At 52.4% G+C, this 17,990-nt stretch overlaps 1 protein-coding gene across 15 annotated transcripts in view; it reads left to right on the top strand.

Moving 5' to 3' along the window:
* The first annotated feature begins 158 nt into the window (after window positions 1-158).
* The window catches only part of TOGARAM1 (TOG array regulator of axonemal microtubules 1), a 32,998-nt gene continuing 15,166 nt past the window's right edge, over window positions 159-17,990 (top strand). For 9 of the 15 annotated variants that reach the window (XR_010472664.1, XR_010472663.1, XM_065063005.1 and 6 more), the window contains exons 1-11: window positions 159-1,726; window positions 7,937-8,093; window positions 9,349-9,504; window positions 10,166-10,462; window positions 10,918-11,171; window positions 12,600-12,647; window positions 12,834-13,018; window positions 13,494-13,594; window positions 14,966-15,127; window positions 16,365-16,454; window positions 16,889-17,016. Coding sequence is in view for 13 of the 15 variants with exons in the window: in XM_065063005.1 (XP_064919077.1) it covers window positions 305-1,726; window positions 7,937-8,093; window positions 9,349-9,504; window positions 10,166-10,462; window positions 10,918-11,171; window positions 12,600-12,647; window positions 12,834-13,018; window positions 13,494-13,594; window positions 14,966-15,127; window positions 16,365-16,454; window positions 16,889-17,016 (3,000 nt within the window). In the remaining 2 variants the exon portion in view is untranslated. The remainder of the gene's footprint in view (window positions 1,727-7,936; window positions 8,094-9,348; window positions 9,505-10,165; window positions 10,463-10,917; window positions 11,172-12,599; window positions 12,648-12,833; window positions 13,019-13,493; window positions 13,595-14,965; window positions 15,128-16,364; window positions 16,455-16,888; window positions 17,017-17,990) is intronic. The other 6 variants (XM_065063011.1, XM_065063019.1, XM_065063006.1 and 3 more) reach the window with 5 other exon arrangements.

A 17,990-nucleotide genomic window follows, 5' to 3' on the forward strand; every position in this document is an offset into this window, starting at 1 on the left:
CCACTTCCCACACCGCGGGAGGGGGAGGGCGTGCCTCCGCTTCACCGGCGGCGCGGCCCAGGCACCTCCCGCCCCCGCCCCGCGGCTCTCGGGTGTGCCGCGGCGCATCCGCGCTCCGCAGCGCTGGGGCCGACGTGAAGGAGCGGTCAGACCTGCGACGCTCCCCCCCGCTCGCCGCGCCGTGGGCGGTGCCGCGCAGGCGCGCCGCGCGCCGGCCCCTGGCGACAGCGGTGTTGTGGCGCGCGGCGTTGCCGGGGCGGGTGCGGCCGCCCATGGCCGCGGCTCCGGCGCTGCGCCCCGCGCCATGGAGCACCCGGCGGGGCCCGAGCGGCGCCTGCCGCCCTGCCCCGGCCCCTGCCCCGGCCCCGGCTCCGTTCCGCAGCGCCCCGGGCGGCCGGCGGGGCAGGAGGGCGACGCCGCCGCCGCCGAGCCGCCGTGGGGGCCGCGGCCGGCGCTGTGTGGAGCGGCCCCGCGCGGGCGCCGCCGCCTGCCCCGCCGGCCCGTCCGCCCGCCCGCCGCCCCGCTGCGCGCCCTCACGCCGCCCCCCGCCCGGCGCGGCCCCGGGGAGCTCTGCAGCCTGGCCTGGCAGCGGCAGGACGAGGAGGCCGGCGCCGAGCCCTTCTCGCGGCCGCCCGGGGAGGACGCGCCACTCCCCGGCCAGCCCGGCGGCACCGGCCTGAAGTTCGGGCTGCTGCCGCCGGAGCTGCACGCCCGCCTGCTGGACCAGGAGGACTACCGGAGCCGCACGCAGGCCGTGGAGGAGCTGAAGAGGGCGGTCGGAGCCGCCAGCCAGGCCGCCGTGAGCGCCGCACCTGCCCCCGGCGTCCTGGGGCTCATCGGCCTCCTCTGCGCCCTCCTGGACGACTCCAACTTCAAGGTGGTGCTGGGGGCGCTGGAGGTGATCCACCTGCTGGCCCTGCGCCTGGGCGACCGGACCCAGGCCTTCCTCACGCCGCTGGTGTCGGCTGCTGCCAAAGTGCTGGGGGACAACAAGCTGGCCGTGCGACGCGAGTACAACCGCCTGCTCCTGCGGCTGATGCGGACAGCGGGGCCGCAGCCCGTGCTGCGCCTGCTGCTGCAGCACGAGTACCTGCAGCACAGGAACTCCAGGGTCCGCGAGGAGGTGGTCAACATCTGCATCGTGGCTCTCCTCACCTACCCGGGCGAGGAGCTGGACTTGGCCAAGCTGGCGTTCGGGCTGGCTCCAGCGCTGCTGGACGGCAAGCGCAGGGTCCGGCACGCTGCCATGGAAGCGTTCGCTGTGCTGGCGTCTTCCATGGGGCCGGGCAAAACCGGCCTTCTCTTCAAGGCGGTGGATGCCGTGGAACTGGAGGAGAACGGGGATGGTGTGATGCACGCGGTGCAGGCTAGGCTGGCCAGAAGGACCTTGCCCAAGCTGGTAGACCAAGGCTTTGTAGAGTACGCTGTGCCCTTGCCGTCATCTGGTCACAACAGGGGCTCGTGTTTGCCCCCCGGAGCAGATACAGACTGGTTGTTGATGGGCAGCAGGACTCAGAGCGCACACAGTTACTGCGGGTGCCGCGCGCAGGACGATGCTGTGCCCAACTCCAGCTCCCACGGTGCGTGTGCCGATGGGGGAATAAGCCCAAGAAGAGTCCTGAGTGCGGGTAAAGGAAAAAACAAGCTGCCTTGGGAAAATGAGCAGGCTGGAGACGGGGAAGGCGGAGCAGGAGTCAAGGTGCCTCTCACAAGGAGTGTGGAGCAGGTAGGTATTTGTAGCTCACTGGGCTTGTTTATTCTAAGGCATGCTCTAAAGAGAGATCTGAAAGTTGCCAAAGGCTTATTAAATTACAGGTATTTGTGAGGTGTGGCTGATGCTGCTAGTACTTCATGTGCAGGGGTCTCAATGTGTATGCCAATCTGGGAAGGCAGATTTGAGGACACCTTATGTCAGATTTAACACCACAGGAACCAGACAACATATCACTTATTAAAAAAAACATCTTTATTTTTAGGTTACCTGGACTCAATGCGTCACTTGTCACATCTGGCCCTAGTGACCCGTCCCTGACAACGGCTAGCCGAAATCCGGGGAATGCATGCAAAAGTGGGGAAAGGGCTTCTGTTGTACGTTTGTGTTTGAGAGCAGCTGGTGGGCCGTGAGGGGTTTCCTGAAGGCACGAGCTGTTGGGCTCGGTTCGGGGCGGCAGGGCTCTGGAGCGAGGCTGAGCCAGCGCTTCTTGGCAGCGTGCTGACCTCTAGAGAAACCTGCGGGCTGCCCGGTGCCTGTGTGCCTCTTGTTCCTCGGTCTGATTTGACTGGGAAAGCGTAGGAAACAGCGGTTCTGAGTTTTGATTTTCCCACTTGCTGACCACGTTGGCAGCTGCAAAGGGAAGGAACCTTTGGGGAGGTGTTCAGGTCCCTTTGATGTTGGCAGTGTCCTGGTCGGGGGCACATTTTGTGTTGAAGACCTGAGGGTGCAGCTGCCTGTGTGGTTGTGGTTTTTGGTGGGTCTTGTTTTGTCTTTAACTGGACATGTTTTAAATTTATCGTAACTTGATCTGCAGTGATGGAGTTGAAGGCAGCGGATCTTTTCAGAGCACACTTCCTCGCTACCGCCTTTGCGTGTTCAGAATTTCTCTCTTAGTTTCTTAGTAACTTGTTCCTGGATGGGATGAGGCCGTGAACAGCGCTAGTTTTTAATAACGTCTCCTAATGAAAAGCAACATGAGTTAATGCTATTGTAGTGTAAAATCCCTAAGTTTGTATGTATACTTGTACACACACAACCTCGTTCCCTTTGTTGGTGCAGGTATTGGCTTTGCTGAGACTCCTGAAGAGACCTGCGTCTTTCTGAGTTGACGAATCAGGCAATTAAGTTCCCTTGGGTTATCTACAGAGCAAAGAGGGTGTGGGCACCAAGTGATGTAGCAAACGCCTCTCGAGCAGGAAGGCTTTTCTTTTTGAAGCGCTTTTCGGTGTTGGCTAACACAGCTCGTGGCACTAAGAGTGGCTTGGCTGCGTGCTGCTGCAGACGAAGAGCAACCAGCACACCCCAAAGCCGGTGGAAGGGCCTCTCCTCTGCCTGAACCAGCCCTTCCCTGGGGTCACAACTGCTCTGCAACTTGTTCTTTTTTAAATTATTATTAATTTTTAATCTTTTTGTACATGTGGTTGTATTTATTCCTGTAAATTGGGAGGAGTGGCCAAATTTTCCATCCCTGGAGCAAGTGAAAGAAATAATTTATGGTTTCTGTTTTACTGCATACGTGAAGTGCGCTTACAAATAGCATGAACTTGAAGTTAAATTTGACCTGGAGAAATAGCTACATGTTCACGGCTTCAAGTCAGTGATAGTGAGGTACTTGGTTTGCTAAGGAACATCCTTGATACCACTGTGATAGATGTGGTTGTGTATTGTGTATTTGTATGTGTAGCATGAACTTCACGGGTGTAAATGCCCCCATGTAATACTGGGATGCAAACCAACCCAGCTGTCAGGTATCTGTGTGACTGAATCCCTGTGGGGTGACAAGGCTTCTTCTTTTCTCCTTGCAAGACTTTGCCATAACATCATGCAAACACTTCAAGTTTAAATGGATGTTTTCCTTTCCTGATCATCTTTATTTTCACATCCCTGTGTATTGTGCTGAATATTTAACTTCGTTCCTACTCGTGAACAGATGTAGAACTTGCATTTGTGCCATCTGTGTTTGCAGAATGAGAACGGAATCCGCTCCAGCCTCTACTGGCTGGCAGTGTTGAGGGCAGGACCGTGTGGCGATGGGCGCGGGTTCCTTTCCTGAGTCTCTCTCCCTTGCTGCTCTGCAGGGACTCGTGCTGTGACATTAACCAGTCTTGCTTCTCCTTTGCCACGCACTATACTGTAGGTGGCAATGAAGTTACTTCTGCAGGGAGGAAATCCCGTTTGTCATCTCCTGTATTTATTCCTATTTAATAAGAACTAGATTTTTTGCACTAATGACTTTTTCTGAGACAACCTGTGCCTCCTAGAGATTCCGTTTGCCTCTGTCTCTTCCCTCTGCCTTCTGACCCGCTGTGTTTGCCTCTCACTTCCATTTTATGTTGTTTTCTTGCATATTTAAGTTGGTAGAAAGCAGATCGGTAGCTTTGAGGTGTCAGAATTTGAAGGCTTCATAAGCTGCACTCTGCCAAGGGAAACACGTAATGCTCCTTTTGCACTCTTGAAACGTGTCTGAAGAACCAGAAACCTCCGGAATTGGTTTCCCATTGCAGTGTAACTCCACGTAGCTTTCTGTTTATGTGCAGGTAAGTGCTGACAGGACTAACACTTGAGGTCACGTTTGATAGGATTTGAGAGCTGCCTGTTTTAGCTTGGCTGCAGATGAACACAGCACCGAATTACACCTGCATTATCGCCAGGTTGCTTCAGTGGTATCGGTTTGCCTGAGCACTGTGAACAATGTCGAGCACTGTCCCCGTCGTTACGAAGACTCATCTGAAGGCTGATGCAGCACAGCAGCTGATACTTTGCGTTCAGTGGGTTTGAAAAATGTGGTTGTGTCCATGTGCAAATTCAAGCTGTTTCTTTGCTGAGTGTACGGCTGGCAGACGTAAGGCTTTACAGGGAGTCTGAACTGGCTTTTGGGAGCTGCGTTTAAAAGCTGGTGTCGGTTACACAGCCGCCCGCCTGCCGAGCTCTTTCACAACACGTTAAGTGGGATGTAAGCTGGACCTGGCTCAGGGAGTGACTTTGCCTCTCTGAACAGTCCCTGTTTGGTCTGCTCACACTGCTGAACCATCGTACATCTCCCTGCGATAGCGGTTGTTGAACTGACGCCGGTGCCACTTGGTTGTCACTCAGAAATAGTGCTGGCACTCCGTTTTTGCTTCAGCATCTGTAAAAACTGTTTTGCTGTGCCGGGGCTCCTGTGGAAGGCAGAACTCGATCTAATGCAGCTCCTGTGGCTTTGCCCGCGGTGGGGGAAGGAACAGCCTTGTTTACAAAGAGAAGTGTGGTGGGGGTGTTTTGTCAGAAGATGAGGCAGGCGCTGCTCATCATCGTGTGGAAGGGAGACAAGAGCAGGGATTCCGCCTGGTTTGCTCGCTGGTGACTGCCTGGGCAGCCCCTGCTGGCTGGAGAGCTGATTGTTGTCAACACTTCACTGGGTCCTGTTGGCTGGACCCGCGTTTACTGTAACGGGAGTTGAAACACCGCGGTGGTCTGAGTACTGAAGTGTTTACTGGGTCACTGCGGCTGACAGCGTCGTTACCCCATCCGCACATCCTGATCGTTTGCCTTCTGTCGCTGTACGTCTGTCTGTCTGCACAGGCTGCAAAGCTCCCCGGGGCAGGGCACTTCTTTCTATCTGCTGTTATCCTGGGCTGTGTTTGCACCTTCAATACAAGGAGAACTGTGTTTTCACTTAGGGCACACGAATAAGCCTGGGCAGTGTTTCCTCTACTTGAAGACATTCCTTATTAACTGAAGGAGTTTGCCATAAGCTGTGTAAATAAAGCTTTTTTTCTTGGGACATTTAGCAAACTAAGTAAAGGGGAGAAAGAAGGCTAGCCCTGCATCTCCTCTCAGCTGTTTTCAGTAAGGTATATCATGCATAAAATTCAGATAGTTGACTCGTTTATATGAATGTAAAAAATTAATAATTAATTCAGACATTCCTTTGAAATGAATTTGCTTAAAAATTAACTTTTGGAGTAATTCTGGGGCTGGAAGAATGCATGAAATGAGCTTAATGTTTAAAGTTGTTTTCCTACTAGCGTTTTTAGGGTCGCGTTACGGAGCGGTTGTCCAAGGCCGTGTCTAGACTTTCCTGGTCAGATAAGAGATGAAGTAAAACGTGTAAGTTAACGTGTACTAAAAATGCAGCGTCGATAAAGCACGTTCGTTGCCTCCAAGGGTTTGTCTGAAGGCAGCTCCTGTCGGCGACGGTGACCTGGGCTATTGACGACCCATTTCCCTGCGGTCCCTGCAGTCCTTTGGGAGCGACTGTGTTTGGTGGCTGTGTGCAAGCTCAGGGTTGCCAGCCGTGCTGCGGGGATGTTTGAAAGAAATGGGTTTTTATTGCCGTGGCTGGGATTGGAACAACTGAGCAAAGTTGTACACTTGTGTCAGCATTGTGTAATTTGCTCCTCTGCATATATTGTTTTGTCTGTATGGAAAGCCGGGGTGTCAGTAATTTGTAGGAGTACCGTTTATTCACAGGCTGGAAGGTGCGTAGCTTGAGAACGATGTTTGCTGGCTGGCTGATCGCAGAGGCAGGAATGCCGAGCTCTCATCCCCGCCTTCATCCCAACTTGTGATAATGTGGAGCAAACCACTTCCCCCTTTTTCTCATCTGTGAAGTAAACCTGGCGTCCTCGGGGTCCCCGGGCGATGACAAGCCAGCACAGCGCTGCTTCCTACCCGTTTAGTGCAGTGTGCCTACCGCAGATCCAGCGATCGGAACTTGTTTCTTCTTTGCAAAGCCTCGTTATTTGCAGGTCCGACCTGCTGAAGCCTTTCACTCCTGCGGGGCTCTGCCGGGCTCCTGCGGGGCTCTGCCGGGCTCCTGCTGCCACCTCCCGTTGGAAACGGATCTGCTTTGTTTGGAAAGGACCTGATGCTTTTGTGGAAACTCTTGAAGTTTTTTGTCTGTGTTCCATAACCATAAAAATTTCTATTTTTAGGATATTATGTGACCAAGTAACCGTCATAATGATTTTAAAACAATTAGAATGTGTTCATAGCCGTGCTGCTCATCTCATGACTGTGCTGCTTCAGGTTTTGAGTTCTGGCCACGCTTTGTTTTGTGAACCCCCTTGAAAATATGAAACATTAAATGAAACCCCATCAGGATATGAAATGAAACCCCATCAGGATATGAAATGAATCCCCATCAGGGTATGAACCGGGAGCGCTTGGCTGCCGTCGGTCGGACCCCGCGGCTGGGCCCCCGCGCGCCGTGCCCCGTCCGGTAGCCGCGGGCAGCCCTGGGTCCCGCTGGGGGTGCCCGGTTTGCAGCCGCCCCGCGCTGGGGATGCGGGAGGTAATTGAATCGCACTGGTGGAGCTGCAGTGTCACGGTGCAACAGCTTTAGTGAAGCTCCCCGTTGGAGGATCTAGTCTGTCTTTGTGGTGAACTGAGATGTTCAGTGAAATTAAAAAGTGCACGTTTCTATAAATGAATGTGCTGTGTATGTGTCAGATCCAAACTCCCCGCTCGCACAAGCGCTCCGTTGAGTAAAGGAGGGTTTTAGGCTTGGCTTTAGGCTGTTCTTTCCAGTACTGGATAAATATTTCCATTTCTGTTCTGGCTTCTCTTTTGGGCTCAGTGCGAAGTTTTGTCTGTGAAAGGGGAGAGCAGAGTTAAAATAGCCTGGAAATGATTACTGATTTTGCTATTTCAATCAGAAAACAAGAAACCCTTATTTAAAGCATGATCTTTTCTCTGCTAAATACTAATGTTACTCAGCTTTTTCCTTTGGCTATAGCTGGTTCTCATTACAAGATGCCGACACTACCAAGCGCAGCGTTTAGACTCAGTGCGGAGCTGCTTGTTTCACACCTCGGGGAGCCGCTGGCTGTTTAAATATTTACGTGGCTTGATGTACGTCGCTCAAGATGTTAATGCAATTTTTGTTGCTTTTTCTTTTCCTTCAGTGTGAATAGTGTCGGCCTGTATTAGGGTGAGAACTGGAAAGGAATTAAAATGCTTTATAATGCTTAAATGCCGAATCCCACTTGGTTCTGTGGGTGGGGTGAGGCTCACGGACACACTCTTGCTTTTTGTTGTCGAAGCGATAGGGAAAAAGACCCTTTATTTTCTGTCCATTGTCTTGAACATATCGACAGTGGTTCGTGTAGCGTTATTGCAAAGGGAGGCGGGTCTGGGCTGCGCTGGGTGGCAAAGTGCGGCGGTGGTTGTGTTTGCACGGGAGGGGCTGTGCGCTGGTTTCGCACACCTGGATCTCCCTGCGTTCTCCTTTCCCCGCAGCTCTCTGCCTGCGGCGGTTTCCCCCACCCTGCGGAGCTGCGGCCGTCCCAAGGGGCAGCGCTCGGCGACCAGCTCTTTGGCAGCAGGAGAAGAGCTGCGAGGAACTTCCTTCCGAGCTGCGTGGGTTTGAACCGGGAGCATCCCTCTGATTGCGCTGGTAGGTCACAGCACGGGAAAGCGTGCGATCTGCTGTTTGCAAAACACTTTTAGAAGAACCCGAGTGTCAATTCGTAGCTTCATGAACACAATTTATCATTTCTTGATTATTCTGTTATTGGTTTTCATTACCACAAAGAGCTGACTGCTGGGCGCAGGAGAAGCTGTTTGCCAGTCTTGCTGTGTGCACACACGTTTTCGTTATTCCGCACAGACCCAGGGGAGTTTATAGATCAGCTCTTTTTGCAGACAGCGAGACCAGAAAGAAATAGTGTGGTTATGTGGGCAGCGTGTCGGAGGACAGCGCTCGGGCCGTCCCCGAGATACGGAGCTGTCCGCTGCTTCTGCAGCGTTAGGAAGAAGTGCCATGTAGATCAGCAACAGCATGATTCAGGCCAGGTTCTTTCACACCGTAAAACACAGATGAAGCAGCAAATTAAATTAATAGGAGACACAGAATTGTACTGACTTTAGAGAGGACAAGGTTGCTGGCTGCAGTGCAGTTAGTATCTAAAGAGGATGCTGTCACGGCGTTGTTGGCAGGGTGTGACACGCCAAGCCGTAAAGCAGGCGGCACGTTGGGGAGGTGGTGTTTGTGCAGGCAGGCTCTTCAGAGGAGCAGTCAGTGCGTGGCTCTTGGAGCTTTGCACGTTTTCTCTTGTTGCTTTGCGTAAGCAGCTGCGGTGCAAAGCTGTCCCAAGAGTAAGCTCTGAAGATTGTTTTAAAGGTTAAAAATGTTTTGATGCTTTCGCAAACCACGCCTGCAGAAGAGCGTAGGGGTAGCGCTCCACTTCGTTTGCGCTGGCAGCGAGACTCCGTGATCTGTTTTAATAGCCGAAAGGCACGTGAAGAGAGCGGGCAGGCCCGGGCCTGACTTGTCCCTGCCGCGGCGGCTCCGCTCTCGGCCTTGCCGCCACGCGCCAGCGTTCCTCACCGCGCTGAAGAAACTCCCTGTGTTCTGGGGCTCTGAGGCCTTGTCTTCCCTTTGTTGTCACGTCGTAAATGAGAGAGCAGCTCTCAGGGGGCTCCTTTGGACCCCCTGCAGTTCTCAGTTGGAGAAGAGCCCTGGAAGAACAAGCAGCTGCTTTTCCAGCTTGTGCCCATGAACAGTGTTGTGAGGTTGCTTGGAAACTCCTGAATTAAATACTTTGAAAGTAGCTATATCTGATGCTGGAAGTTAGATAAAGAGTCTCAATTCACTATGGAATATGATGGTGTATTTTTTGTCGAATATCGTGCGTGAAGTGTTTATGCAGTTATTTCTGTGTTTGTTTCGGAAGGTGCTCCGGGCTCTCCTCAGCCTCAGGTTTCGGGGAAATGCGGGGCGCTCGGATGCACACAGACACGCGGGAGGAGCGGTAGTGTGGACAGTTTGCAGTTTTTAGGATTAAATAACTGTCAGCAAGACAAAGGTACGTGGATTCTGACTCTGTCATAAGTCAGTGCATGTTGCTTTGGAAGTGCCTCTATTTCTATGCCGCCTTAAGAAATAAAAACTATCACTAAAAGGTTGTTCAGCCCCTGTTCAGCCAGATTTGCACTTCCCTCCTGTTTGTGGTTATGAGTTTGCAACCCACACGGTTGGTATCTGACTCTGTGCTGTGTAAAAGGTGATGTGTGACAGAACCTGAACTGCTTTTGACAAACTGATCTAGAGAGTTCTGGGACTGTCACCGGTCAGGTACCAGCGAGGGCCAGGTCGGAGCCTCGTCCCCCGGGACGGTGAACGTCCCTCGGGTCCCCGCGAGGTGTGGGGCGCAGACCGGTGTTGGCGCACGGAAAGCTTCTCGTTCTCATACCGTTGCTTTAATTTCTGGGCCCTGCGCGCAGCCGTTAGCAGACGGGTGCCGGGGCGCTGCCGTGCCGGCCGGTGCCTGCTGCTGGGATCAAAATCAGGCTGCGGGTTCGGCTGGGCGAGGAACCATGCGATTTGCAAAACGCAGTTAGTGTGGGTAAGATGCTGACCTTCGGTTGCGACTATCTATAGACGCTGTGTTATTTCGTTGTACACTATTGTAAGCGCCATCAAAGAGGCTAATTACAGCAAATACTGTTTTCATTCTCTTTGCTCAGTTTGTGCCAGCCTCAATTTTTCCAGCAAGTCCCAGAGAAGCGTTTGCAATCAAGCGGAGCCCACGGGGTCCCTGCAGGGTCCCAGCGCCACCCAGGGCGCCTCCACGCTGCCGTCCTGCGCCCGGCGCTCCCCCCGGCACAGCCCCAGGCGCCTCTCCCCGCCGGCCCGCTCCCCACACGGGCCCCGCGAGAACGGGCTGAGCTTCTCCAGCTCCTGGCCGCTCAAGAGCTTCGAGGGGCTGCCCAGGCCCAGCGCACCCAGGCACCTTCTCGCTCAACAGCCAGCAGACAGCACAGGTAGGAGTGATGTCAGGAGAGGAAAACGGATTTCAGGTTTGCGTCGTGGGTGGTTTCAAGCGGTGGCAAGTAAATGCGGAATTATGCAATGCCCGAATTTCTGTTAGAAACTGAGGGTTTTGTAGCTGCTCTAGTCTCGTCACATCACCAGAGGCTTCTTTTAGAAAGGGAAGTCTTTGTGTTTCAGTGGATTCAAATACTGGCATGCTTTGTTCCTTTCGTCTTCTAAATATGTGAGAAAACATGCACCTGTTCTGCTTTTCTTAAAGCCTTTATTCAAATCTGCTCCTACTCAGCCAAACAAAACACATTTATAACAGGAACTAAAATTGCGTGCCTAAGCACGTTTTTCCGTTCTCACCTCGTTGTAAAAGGCGTTTTCGGGTGTGACACAGAAACGAGACGTGAAGCTCGTTGCGGTGAGTGCAGGGCTGAGGTCCGTTTGTCCTCCGCAGGGCAGGACCCGCGGGACGCGCGCTCCGCCCTGCAGCCGCGGCCCAGCCTGCTGGGGCACCGCGGGCTGAGCGGGGCCAGGCCCGTGCCCCCCATCCCGCGCCTCGCCAGCACCCTGCCCGACAGGATGCGGCTCGTTGTCGCAACGCGGAGGAGCGAGCAGTGCGAGGACGTGTGGCTGAGCGGCGTGGATGGGAAGCTTGCGGCCCATCTGTCAGAGCTGAACGTCGACGACGAGGAAGTGGACCAAGAAGAGGTTGGTTTGAATGTGACATAATGCACTTCTCACTGTTCATATATTGTATCTTTCTGAACAAGTGTCAGGAGATAATGTTTCTGACTTTAATTTTGTGGCACTGTCATCAGTACAGGAGGTTTCAATGAGGTCATAGAATCCCAGGTTGGAAGGGACCACAAGGATCACCTTGTGATCCCAGTCTAGACAAGCTGGCCCAGCGTCCAGTGCTGGAGAACCCCCCACCTCCCTGGGGCGGCGATTCCGATGGCTGGTTGTTCTCATGGAGAACCACCTCCCTCTTGTGTCCAGTCCCCGGGTGTCTGACGGAAAAGCTGATGGTGAATCACGCTTCCCGAGTTTGTTCCAGGTGTCTTGATTTCCCACGTTTTCCTCCAAGTTCAAGTTGTGATGTTCTCAGTTGCCGTAGGACAAAGGCAGAGCTCTGGACCTCTACGCAGCTTCTGTTTGCATTGCATTGACCTATTTTAAATTTCACGGCAAATTTAAGTGATAATCCTTTCTTCAGTTATAACAAAGGGCCCGAAATAGCAAATAACTTCCATGGTGAAGGTTACTTTGGCTCAGCCCAGGAGTTTCCTCAGCGTCCCGGCTTTGCTGCAGCGGGCTGTCCTGATACCCGCGCACTGTGACCCAGCTCTTGGAATTCAGTCCTTGTTTTGTGGAGTGAGGTCTGATGTGGAGCTGGGTGAGGGGGTGTCCCCTGCGGCTGTTCGTGTGACACAGGCACGTTGGGCATTGGGCTTGGCAGGTCAGCACCCTCCTGGACCTGGAAACACACTGGTAATTATGTGTAGTCAGTATGTGCCACTCAAGCCATGACACAGAAAATATTTAATACCACTGGATTATTTCCAGGGGCGGGGGGGAGTTGGAACGGTATCCACACTACCCTCACCAGCACAAATCAAAACCATTGCAGCGTAGGTACGATGGCATTTTGTGTGATCTTCCCCATGATCCCGTGCAACGCATCCTTGGTTCTGTCACAGTTCACAGGAGTTGTTTGCCTCTCAAATCCTGTCTCGTCTCTGCGGGTCGGAGAGCGGTTGCTGTTGCACTGAGTGGCTTTGCCCGACTGTCTCCGTCTTCCGCCCTCCGGTCAGTGCTGAGCGGGACTTGAGGTGGGCAACAGACGGAAGAATTTGTTTTGGTTCACACGTGTTCAGCAAGAAGAGGAGAGGCTGTGCGGTAGCACGAAGCTCTGGTCATTACAGATCTTCCTGCCTGTTTGGGTAGGAGCTCTGCTTGCCGGGCACGGTTTTCTGGATCCACTGCTGCATGTTTTGCAGCTTCGTGCGGTTCTGTTGTGGAAAGCCTGAGGTCCCAGATGTGTGCACTACCAGCCATCATACCCTGCTTTAGTTCATTAAGAAAGAGAAGAGCAGCTGAAGGAATTTTGCAGGAATCTGTTCTTGTGTTTTGCAGAGTGAAGCCAGGATACAGTGTCGCTGTGCATTTGCGTTTACCTGCAGGGTAATTATTCTTCTGAAGTAAAGCAAGGAAAGGGATCGTTATAATATTGCATAACCCACGTGGAGTCACGTGCGCTGGCTCCTGTGAATTGAACTGCACTCTCAGAAACGTACTTTCTGTTGCTTAAGACAGGATTTTTCCTGTGCAGCGAATAAAACCTGTTGTTTTGTTTCAAACCCCGCCCAGATGCAGAACTCCCTCAGGTCCGTACGGAACAGCGCAGCCAGGAAGAGGGCGAAGCTCGGCAGCAGCGTTTCCGATCTGGAGAGCCCCGGCTCCGCCGGCAGGCCGGGGGTGTCGGCGGGCTCCCCGTCCCGCAGCCAGGGCTCGCTCGCCCGCCCCGAGCCCGCGGGGCCCCGCGGGAGAGTCGCGTGAGTGCCAGTCCCACGCAGCCTCTGCCGTGTTCTGTCACATTGCTTGGGGGCTTGGCTTTTGGTTTCCTATCTGTACAGTAGCTGCTTAATTATATTATTGTAGTTTGTGCTGGCTTTGAAATCGAAAGAGAGCCCTGGTGCAGCCGTAGGAACCCAGGGCACTACACGCTGCGTTAAGACTTTATCCTCCCACAGAAGGTGTGTGAACCACAGCCTAGAGAAACTAGTAAGAAAAAGAATGAGCTCAGAGGAAGGGTCAAGTTTGCTTATTATAGCCTGGAAACTGAAGAAGAAATGGTTTGGGTTTTTTGCCATGAGAGGAAGACAATGTAGATGTTTCTTACTGTGAATCATGGACTGTTTCATTTTATTACTGACAATTGTTAATTTAAAATGCCTTCGCAGAGATTTAGATGGGCTCTGACTGGGGTATATCGTTGTTCCTATGAAAATTCGGTGTATGTTTTAACAGGTCAGACACCTTTCCACTGCTGGGCAGCAAACCCCAGCCTGCAGGGGCATCTTCTGCGAGAACCAGAGACCCACACGTGGCAGAATGCGGCTCCAGCACAGGTATTTCCCGGTGCTTTTCGGGGTCTGTCCTGCTTCACTGAGGCAGCAGAATGGTCACCCCACGTGTCTGTTCTTGTTCAGTGAGCTCATGTCTCTTCAGCGCTTAAAAAAAGGTACTTGCTGGAGCCTGTTTGGTCAAATTGGGCTTATGCTGTGGTACTAGAGGTGGGAGGGAACTCCAGGGTTGCTGTCTTTCTGTGTCAGGATGAAATGTGGTAATGCAGATGCCACCTGTGAGTGTGTGCAGCTCAGAATCAGGGCAGGATTGAGTGAGAATTCACTGGACACCAGCTGGGTAAGAGCAAGAACGGTCCAAACGTTGCCAGCAGTTCAGTTCTTGGTAGGAAATGGAAGTGCTGCTGTTGTGTTTTACACCCACACTGAAGTACAGGTAACTACAGACTTCTGTAACGGGCAGGAACTGATTGTTCTTGCTTATGTTTAATTGGTTTTGATTCAGCTGGATGGAGGAAAGGGGCTGGGGCAGCCGTGTCCACCCAGGTGCTCTCTGGCTCCGTTCCCCGAGCCCTGCTCTGCCGCAGCTCTTGCAGCCTCACCCTGCATTTACTCCCGAAAGTTTGCCAAGCGGAGCTCAGTTGAAGCTGGAGGGCGTCTTACCGGCCCGAATTTGCAAAGCCATCACGTTGAAAAACCAACAGTTGCTACTGAGACTCATGATCCTTTTTCAGGAGTTGAACTGGCTGCTCCTCGTCCCAGCTCAGGCCACTTTCCTCAGGAGGAATTAGCAAACAGGCTTGTCAAGGAACAGCATAAATTAGGAAGCAAATACTGCACGTACATAGTAATTCATGTTGCGGTTGAGCATTTTGCATTCATTTTATGAAAAGAACTTCTGTGAGAAGTTGACCTTCAGTGCAGCACGTTGACTTTGCGCACTGAGCCAGTTAATCACGGTGGGAGAGCTGGCAGGCTGCTGCGGGGCGCGCGTGTCAACTCACGGTGTGTGCGCTACCGCTAAAGAGCCTTTGGCTCCTGCTGCTGGCTGCGCTGGGCCCGGCACACCGGTCAGGCCTCAAGCTCTGGACTTTCAGACCTACAGAACTTGTAAAAATCAGTTTGCTATTTAACCGCTCACATCAGCTGAAAGTTTTACTTCTAGCACTGAACGTGGATCCCCTTTGCTGCTGTTTGTATGATTGTTCAAGCTTTGGGTTAGCTGTTCAGCTTGGGTTCACCTGCGGCTGAAAGCTTCCGCCTGTGAAGAATGAACAGAACCTCGGCATCTCTTGAAATACCCAGCTTTCTGAAACGAGTATACTGTGTGCATGGAGCCGCTTGAGAATCCTGTAGTTTACAGGAGAAACTGTTCCTAACTTGGTTTTGCTATTTGTTTTCCGTTTGCATGGCCAGCGTTTGATGACAAGGGCACTTCCCGGGTTGGCATCGTTGGTGAGCGTTTGAACGGCGGCAGCGGGTGCGGAGACGACGAGGCCAGGGAGCAAGGAGACGTGTCACGTGCCCCTTTAAAGGGTCAAAATACGGAACACCAAAGAAGTGTGAAGCATTCGAGAGGTTTGTGAGTTTGCTGTTCGTCTGAGCTCTCATTTGCGGCAAAAACTGAGCCTATGTACAGCCTTTTGTAAAACAGGGCTTATAGCGTTTTATAGCATTTCCAGGTGTTCAGCCAGGTTTCCTCTTTCCCACCCCTTACTCTAACAAGTTGGGGATTTTTTTGGCATTAACTGAAATTAGAGTGACAATTAAATTAAAATTGAAAGTCAAGCAATAGTACATGGTGTGAAAAAAGGGACCAGATTGTTTTATATCTCGGTCTGAACTGAACAGCTCCACGAGTGGTGTTGTTCATTGGTGAAAGAAAGGAACGTAAACCATTATACTTTACATTTCAGTTTTAATGGTGTTGTTTTCATGCCTAGTAGGAGCTACTGCTCCCCAGCGCTGCTGTGTGTACGGTGCAGAAGTGTTCCCAGCTCTGCGGAGCAGGAGCTCGGGGGGTTTTGAGTCAGTTTAGGGGCGCACGGTTTGATCTCCCTCGGAGCGGCTAAAACAGACGTCAAGTAAGCACGGCTTAGTGACAAACACAGCGCTAAATAGCAAATTCCACACGTTAACAGACAGTGAGTAACGAAGATCTTTGTCTCAGTAGGACTTTTTTTCCTCTGTCTCTTGTTTCAAGATGAAACCTGATGGGTCTGTTCTCAAGGTTTGGTAGGAATGGTGGGGTGCTGGTTTTTGGGAACAGTTTAAAGCAGGTGGTTCGGGTGAAACAGCAAAAGCAAAGGTGCCCTTCTCTTGTCACAAACCGTCATTTTGATTTGCCACGAGTGTGGCTGCTGTGGAGGCACATAATGTGTGTCATCCGCTTGGCTGAGGGGCTGGAGGGGCTGCCGACTCGTATGGGACATGGCACTCAGTGCTGGTGGGGGAAAATATTTGAGCACATTCTGCTCCGATTCGGTTACGCTGAATTGCGTAGGAAACGGTTCTGTACTTCCACCGGGGGAGTTAGAAACTTGTGTTTCTTCTGGTGGAACCGGTTGATTTAAAAATCCTCTTACAAACATGGCTTTTCTTCATTGTTGTTCAGGAGAAATTTCATTCGCTACCTGTTTACTGTGGTTTCGAAGATATCGATATTCAGTAAATCCTGACAACTTCAGTAACTTGAAAATACGCCAATTCATAAGTGATCAATTTAAATGTCGGTGTATGATGACATTTTAGAAGACTAAAATACATCCCAAAGCGTAAAGTACATGATTTGCATTGTGTGATTTCTTTTTTTAAGGTCTTGCGGAGCCCATGTCTGGTTTGAACGATCCAGATCTCGTGCCACCTGGTGTCCTGGCTGAAGATGCAGTCGCGGTTGTTGGTAAAGGTATTGCAAACCAAAATTATCTCCTGTAGCTCATCATGGTTTTGAAATGAGGGAAAATGTCCTTGTGTAGAGCAGGAAGAGGAGAAGTCGATTCCTCACAGCACTTTTGGTTGGGAGCAATCTCCAGTTCACACGGGAGTACCGGGAATTCTGCTGGGAGTCTGGCAGTCCCTGGAGATGCTGTTTGTTCCAACAAGAGGAATGGCAGCAGATTATTAAGGTTGGGTCTTGGTTCCAGCCCAGCCTGCACACTTGTACGTGTGTCCGTCCTACTCGGCAGAGTAAGGTACGAGGACCTTTGGGTGGGAGTTTGCACCAGGAGCGCAATAGCAATGGCTTTATCTTCTTGATTTGTTGGTTGTCTTTAGTTTTTACTAAGTTCTGCCAAATAACAGGGTTATTGTGGGGAGGGCACAACGTGCTGTGCCTTGCAGGTGTTTTTGGGAGCCCCCCCGGTGCCCGAGCCCCCGCGCAGCCCCCGGTGTGCGCTGCCAGCGGGGGGGACCCAACGGAGCCAGCGGGGAGTGGCAGCCAGCAGTTCCACCCCGAAAACCAGAGACAGGTAAGGAACTCAGCACCATTCCATTGTCCTGCTCCCTGGCTTTATGGGTGTGAACACAGCTGGGTACGGGTTTGCGCTCTCTGTGTTACCGTAAATGAGTTAGATTAAAAAAAGCAGTGTAGGGGAAAGGGACCTGGGGTCCTGGGGACAGCAGGGTGACCATGAGCCAGCACTGGGCCCTTGTGGCCAGGAAGCCAATGGTACCTGGGGTGGGTTAGAAGGGGGTGGTCAGTAGGTCAGAGAGGTTCTCCTGCCCCTCTGCTCTGCCCTGGGAAGACCACACCTGGAATCTTGTGTCCAGCTGTGGCCCCTCAGTTCCAGCAGGACAGGGAACTGCTGCAGAGAGTCCAGCGCAGCCACCAAGATGCTGGAGGGAGTGGAGCATCTCCCGTGTGAGGAAAGGCTGAGGGAGCTGGGGCTCTGGAGCTGGACAAGAGGACACTGAGGGGGGACTCATTCCTGGGGATCAATATGGAAAGGGGGAGTGTCAGGAGGATGGAGCCAGGCTCTTCTGGTGACAACCAATGACAGGACAAGGGGCAATGGGTACAAACTGGAACACAGGAGGTTCCACTTAAACATGAGAAGCAACTTGTTGGGGGTGAGGGTGGCAGAGCCTGGCCCAGGCTGCCCAGGGGGTTGTGGAGTCTCCTTCTGTGCAGACATTCCAACCCGCCTGGACACCTTCCTGTGTAACCTCATCTGGGTGTTCCTGCTCCATGGGGGATTGCACTGGATGAGCTTCCCAGGTCCCTCCAACCCCTGACATCCTGGGATTCTGTAAAATACGTTAATTCGTAGCTCAGATGACTTGCAGAGCTATGCAAGTCCTTCAATTTATGTTATTCTTTGGGTTCCATTATAAGGTGAAGACTAAAGCTGGTTTAACAATGAGAAGTCATTTGTCAACATCTGCTTACAGAATCATAGAGTCATTTTGGTTGGATGAGACCCTCAGGATCATCGAGTCCAAC

The sequence above is a fragment of the Columba livia genome, chromosome 5, assembly GCF_036013475.1.
Source record: "Columba livia isolate bColLiv1 breed racing homer chromosome 5, bColLiv1.pat.W.v2, whole genome shotgun sequence".
In the NCBI taxonomy this organism is placed as follows: Eukaryota; Metazoa; Chordata; class Aves; order Columbiformes; family Columbidae; genus Columba; species Columba livia.